This window comes from Epinephelus moara, chromosome 16, assembly GCF_006386435.1.
Source record: "Epinephelus moara isolate mb chromosome 16, YSFRI_EMoa_1.0, whole genome shotgun sequence".
NCBI classification, from domain to species: Eukaryota; Metazoa; Chordata; class Actinopteri; order Perciformes; family Serranidae; genus Epinephelus; species Epinephelus moara.
In genome coordinates, this window is record NC_065521.1 from 7208124 (window position 1) to 7214874 (window position 6751).

The 6751-nt window shown below is 41.8% G+C and overlaps 1 protein-coding gene across 1 annotated transcript in view; it reads left to right on the plus strand.

Moving 5' to 3' along the window:
* Nucleotides 1-2342: 2342 nt before the first annotated feature.
* The window catches only part of LOC126402601 (polyhomeotic-like protein 2), a 10924-nt gene continuing 6515 nt past the window's right edge, over nt 2343-6751 (plus strand). The window contains exons 1-2 of the mRNA XM_050064739.1: nt 2343-2455; nt 2723-2942. Coding sequence (XP_049920696.1) covers nt 2363-2455; nt 2723-2942 — 313 coding nt within the window. The 5' untranslated portion in view covers nt 2343-2362. The remainder of the gene's footprint in view (nt 2456-2722; nt 2943-6751) is intronic.

The following is a 6751-nucleotide window of genomic DNA, read 5'->3' on the forward strand; positions in this document are numbered from 1 at the left end:
TATTTCGCAACGGTCATTGGTTCAGCTGTTTACACGCGTTTCACCATCTAATAACACAATTTGTGATTGGACAACAGAATCAACATGGCTGCCACCGTCTAACAAGCGCTGCTTCCAAAACAGTAAATAGTTATTTAGGTATTTGAGAAATAAGTGGATACAACGTACAAATATCACTTTATAATATTTCTGAAGTGTTTCCCTGATGGATTACTTCTCTCCTTGATGGATTATAAAAACACGTGACGGCTCATAACTGCTGAACGTCGCTCTCGACAGAAAGTAAGTCTATTATTACACACGTAAAGTTCCTTTACATAGATTAAAAGTTTAAAAGCATTAAACGTAACAAACGAGTGCTTTTACACTCGTATGGGAGAAGAACACAGAGGGTTGATGATGGAGCTGAAGTCAGGTTTTTATTGTGAGAGCTGCTTCATTCAGGTCGTTGTTTACTTACTGGCAACTTAACTGTGGCGATATGCTGTTCAATATTCAGCCAATATGACCCAAAATGATTACTTTAAATCCGGGTTACGGGTCAGGCTGCGGGTCGTGTTTCAATGGGTCGGACCGGGTTGCAGTACTAATTGGCCTGATGCGCGGGTTTGCGGTTCGGGTGCGGGTTTGTACGTCCCCGGGTCGGGTCGGGGCGGATCTTGAAAACTGGACCCATGCAGGACTCTGGTGTGTGTGTGTGTGTGTGGCCCATAGCCCCGCCTCCCCCACAGAGACAAAGACACTCGATGACAAGAGCTAACCCTCCATTCATTACGCTAATGAACCACCTCACCTGGCTGCCAGACGATGCACGGCAGTGAACGCTCTTGTCAACCAGTCTCTTTGGTGGAGACAGACGAGAAAAACAAACACGCATGAGTATGGCAATTAATCGCGGCCGGAAAAGTTACTGTCTCCCTTTTAATTTACCATGCAATTAACCGACTTATCGCATATCGCGACAGGCCTAGCACTATTGGTTCTTTTGTGCCGGTGCTGAACTCCTCCACACACACACACACACACGCACACACACACACACACACACACGTCTACACGACACGATAACTGGTGAACAGCCGAGCGGCTGCAGTGGAAACAAAGTGAAGGTAACGCAAAAATGACTCCAGTTGACTGCAGCTACACTCATTACTATAAGTCACATTAAACCTTAGCGAGTAAGAAGCAAATACTTTATCAATACATGTGTTCAGCAAGCATGAACATGTAAACATGTAGACAGAGATATTCAGTATGCTCTGTCCACAGTCTCTCATTCACCGACACTAACGTTATGTTTTACACAAGGACAGCATGCTAGTTCAGCTAATAGAGAATTTTTTCCAGAACTTTGAGGTGCGGTGGAAAAGCAAACCACTCAGATTACCAGGAATTCTTTTACCCAGGTAAATAAATTCCTGGGAATAAAATTTCCTGGAAATGTTGGTGGAAAAGGGGCTGTTGTTGCTCTCGCTCACACTTAGAAACGAATGAGCACCTGGGCCAGTATTTCAAAACACTTAATCTAGATTAGAATTATCAGAATGGGTTTAAATCTCAAAACTAGGTATTTCAAAACAAGGACCCAGTTGTTTGAAAGTGATCTGATCGGATTTCGGCTATTAGATTGGATCAAATCTACCCTCAGTGTGTGTTGTTCTGTAGTTTTTAGTAGGATTGAAATTACTTTGTTCCAAAACATTGGAATTGTCCTGAAGCCAGGAGAATGGTGATTTCAGAGTGGATTTCAGTAACAAAATGTTACAGACCTTTTAAATTTGTCAAATGTATGTACACATTTTTTTATTTATTTATTGCACTTGATTTGTTAACCATTGCAGTAATAAAGAAGACAAAGTGGACATTAGGCTTTGCCTGGGTCCAGACCTTTGAATCTACCCACTCCACTGAGTTTTAGTTGGCTGATTTGTCTGGCATTGTGACATGAAACAGCAGTTTCTCAGTTAAAATAAAAAACAATCCAGTGAACACTGCAGGGGGACAAGTGATCAGCTAATGACAGCCACGACTGATGCCATTGTCAAGCTGTGCGCCAAAACCAATAAGGAGTAACAACAAAATGGCAAGCACTATAGACAAGACAGACACTGCTATTGAGGCTGTTCTAAATCAACATGCCTCCTTAGTATTGCCTGAAATTGAAATTACCTTCAAGCAGGTAGCCCTGATGTAATGGAAATGCAAATCCCTGTTGTGCTGGGCTTATGGCCCAAACCAAACCAAGCCAGCACATGACTGTCAAGTGATAGAAGGTTTAGTATCAGGCCGGGGTCTTAAAGACTGAATTTCAGCTTACCATGTTAACTTTCTTTGTAGCTACAATGTTGGATGCACAAAGAGAATGGGTCTCTTCCCAAACCGTAAAACCACCCTGGAGAAACAAAGAGCACTGAATGGAAACTACAAAAACTGCAGTTTAGAATCTAAGAAGAAGGTGAGAAACAGTGAGCTTTTGACTTTTAATTTCTAATGTTATTTTGTGCTGTCCAGTACTGTGAAGGGTAACTGCCCTCTTTATGTAACAAGAAACCTGCTTTTTAAAAAAAAAATCAATCCAGTGTGTCTTCTTTATCTGACTTATAGCTGTGATCTGATCTCTATGTTAGATCATGTCATCATGTCTGAGGCAAATATCATTTAAGTCTTGGCTCCCCTCAGCTCAGTCTTTTCTGAAACCCATCTGTCTGCTACCTCTGTGCAGAAGCCTGCTGCTGCTGCTGCTCCTCCTCCTCCTCCTCCTCCTCTGTCCACTGGTCACTCGCTCCAGCCTGCACAGGGAGAGTCCAGCCAATGTTCAGACTTGTCTGGCTACAAAAGACCCCCATCCCCCCTGTTGGCCACCCAGCCCCACAGCTTTCTGCCCAGTGACCCCGGCCAGTGGAACATAGAGGACGTCTATGAGTTCATCTCCTCTCTGCCAGGTGGGCACTGCCTCAGTTGTTACAGGCTCATTCATAACCAAATGTGCAGATTTTAGTGGCACCTTTGCCTTAAGTGTCAGTGTATAGGTGACAGGAAATGATGGAAGAGAGAGGAGGTATGCAATACAGGTCCCTAGTTAGACTCCAACCTGAGATGCTGATTTTGCGTGTACATCACCTGATGAGAAACTGAAAACCTATTTTCAGTTTCTCACTGTAAGCGATGAATACTCTGTTTTCTGTCAAATTACAAACAAATGACAAACTTGTAGTGAAATGCTCACTACGACAAATTAGTATTAAATATTGCCTTGTTGTAAATTTGGCAGATGTAATCCATTAAAAGGATAGTGTACCCAAAAATGAAAATTCAGCCATTATCTACTCACCCATATGCCGATGGAGGCTCAGGTGAAGTTTTAGAGTCCTCACATCCCTTGCAGAGATCCAAGGGGAGAGGGGGTAACAACACAACTCCACTTAATGGAGGCTGACGGGGCCCCAGATTCAAACGTCTTAAACACATAATTGAAACCACAAAATATCTCCATACAACTTTTTATGTCGGGGCTTCAGGACACTTGGATCACTACAGACGAGCAGTATGGAGATATTTTGTGGTTTCAATTATGTGTTTCTGGACGTTTGAATCTGGGGTGCTGTAAGCCTGCATTAGGTGGAGTTGTGTTGCTACCCCCTCTCCCCTGGGATGTGAGGACTCTAAAACTTCACCTGAGCCTCCCTCGGCATATGGGTGAGTAGATAATGGCTGAATTTTCATTTTTGGGTGCACTATCTCTTTAAGTAATTTCTTGTTCCAGTTTGTCCTGGCCTGTTATCACTGGAGATGAAGTCAGTTGCTCAGATGAGTCTTCTGTATATAATTCATTCCCCACCCCTAATGTTGATGTCAAAGAGGACCTTTTATGCTTATTTTTAGGTTAAAACTTGTATTTAAGGTTTCTACGAGAATATGTTTACATGCTTTAATGGTCAAAAAAATAAATTATTGTCCTCATACTGTCTTAGCTGGAACACTGTTTAGCGCCTGTCTCCTTAAGCCCCCCCTCCCAAAAAAGCCCAATCTGCTCTGATTGGTCAGCGTTTCCAGGTCCTCTGTGTCTCTGTGTCTCTATGTTTCTGCGTCTCTGCACTGTCATTGCAGCCGAGGAATGTCTATAACAGAGAATAATGGCATATTGTACTGAGGAAAAATCACCAATTAAATCTTCAAAACACAACTGGACATGTTCCAGCAGGAATATGATCCAAAATCAGGGAGAAATTTACATCAACCACTAAAAGACTAAGTTTTCCTGACGTTAGTATGTAGCTACATGTACGTAGCAGTCTACTTAAAGCCATGGAATGATTGTAATGGAGAATAGCAGCACTTTACTGTGAAAAATTCCCATTAAAACTTCTAATCACATTGGACATGTTCCAACAGGAAACTGATCTGAAATTGTAAAGAAATTAACAACATCAGCAACCAAGATTCCATGTTTCCCTTACATTAGCATCCCTGGAGCAGATGACTACATGAAGAAATCTGGCACACCATGACGTCATACTGTAGCCAGAGCAGAAAAAACTGTTGGAAACAAGTATTCAGGTTGAAAACCTGAGGTCACGGATTATTTCTACATGATGAGGTGTACTTCTGCACCTCATTTTTTGAAACTTTGGCCACGTTTAATAGGAACAGTCATCAATGTAACTCCATACACACGTGGACAAAATTGTTGGTACCCTTCTGTTAAAAAAAGAAAAACCCACAATGGTCACTGAAATAACTTGAAACTGACAAAAGTAATAATAAATAAGAATTTACTGAAAATTAACTAATGAAAATCAGACATTGTTTTTGAATTGTGGTTCAACAGAATAATTAAAAAAAAAAAACTAATGAAACTGGCCTGGACAAAAATGATGGTACCCCTAGTGAAGATTGAAAATAATTTGACTATAGGGACATGTTAAACTAAGGTGTGTCCTGTAATTAGCATCACAGGTGTCTTCAAACTTCTTATCAGTCAGTCTGCCTATTTAAAGGGTGAAAAGTAGTCACTGTACTGTAGGGCTGCAATGATTAGTCGACTAATCGATGACTAATCGACTATAAAAATAATTGGTGACTATTTTAGTAGTGGACTTATTGAGTCATTTTTCATAGAAAAGTACTATAAAAGTACCCCAAAATACTCTTATTGCAGCTTCTTACGTTCAAATATTGGCAGCTTTACACACTCTCCCATGACGGTGAACTAAAACCCTTTGGCGTGAGTACGAAACAAGACATTAGATGACATAATTTTGGGGTTTGGGAGAGTTAGTTGCAGCCCTACTGTGCCGTTTGGTATCATGGTGTGTACCACACTGAACATGGACCACAGAAAGCTAAGGAGAGAGTTGTCGCAGGAGATTAGAAAGAAAATTATAGACAAGCACGTTAAAGGTAAAGGCTATAAGACCATCTCCAAGCAGCTTGATGTTCCTGTGACGACAGTTGCACATATTATTCAGAAGTTTAATGTCCATGGGACTGTAGCCAACATCCCTGGACGTGGCCGCAAGAGGAAAATTGATGACAAATTGAAGAGATGGATGGTATGAATGGTAACCAAAGAGCCAAGAACAACTTCCAAAGAGATTAGAGGTGAACTCAAAGGTCAAGGTACATCAGTGTCAGATTACACCATCCGTCGCTGTTTGAGCCAAAGTGGACTGAATGGGAGACGACCAAGGAGGACAGGACACCACTGTTGAAAGCAAATCATAAAAAAGTAAGACTGGAATTTGTGAAAATGCATATTGACAAGGCACAAAGCTTCTGGGAGACTGTCCTTTGGACAGATGAGACAAAACTGGAGCTTTTTGGCAAGTCACATCAGCTCTATGTTTGCAGATGCAAAAATGAAGCATACAAGGAAAAGAACCCTGTACCAACTGTGAAACATGGAGGAGGCTCAGTAATGTTCTGGGGCTGCTTTGCTGCATCTGGCACAGGGTGTCTTGAATCTTTGCAGGGTACAATGAAATCTCAAGACTATCAAGGCATTCTTGAGCGAAACATGCTGCCCAATGTCAGAAAGCTTGGTCTCAGTTGCAGGTCATGGGTCCTCCAACAGGATGATGACCCAGATCACACAGCTAAAAACACCCAAGAATGGCTAAGAACAAAACACTGGACTATTCTGAAGTGGCCTACTATGAGCCCTGATCTAAATCCTATTGAACATCCGTGGAAGGAGCTGAAACATGCAGTCTGGAGAAGGCACCCTTCAAACCTGAGACAGCTGGAGCAGTTTGCTCATGAGGAGTGGGCCAAAATACCTGTTGACAGGTGTAGAAGTCTCATTGTGAGTTACAAAAATCGCCTGATGGCAGTGATTGCCTCAAAAGGTTATGCAACAAAATATTGAGTCAATCAATTTTATTTATAAAGCCCAATATCACAAATCACAATTTGCCCCACAGGGCTTTACAGCATACGACATCCCTCTGTCCTTTGGACCCTCGCAGCGGATAAGGAACCCCCCACCCCCCCCCACCCCCCCCTTTGGCTTACAACATTAATGAAAGTAATAATATTATAATTATAATTCTGGCTAGTGTGGTACATAATGTTGAAAGTATATATTAATATCTGATATTATACATATGTGACAATAATCATATGTGTATAATAACAGTAGAAGTATGACTAATGATAACAGCAGCAGGAGGCATCTGGCAGGACCACGGCAGCAGCACAACCACACACGTCACACTATCCAGGCACCGCTGTGATATAAGTTAACCTGCAA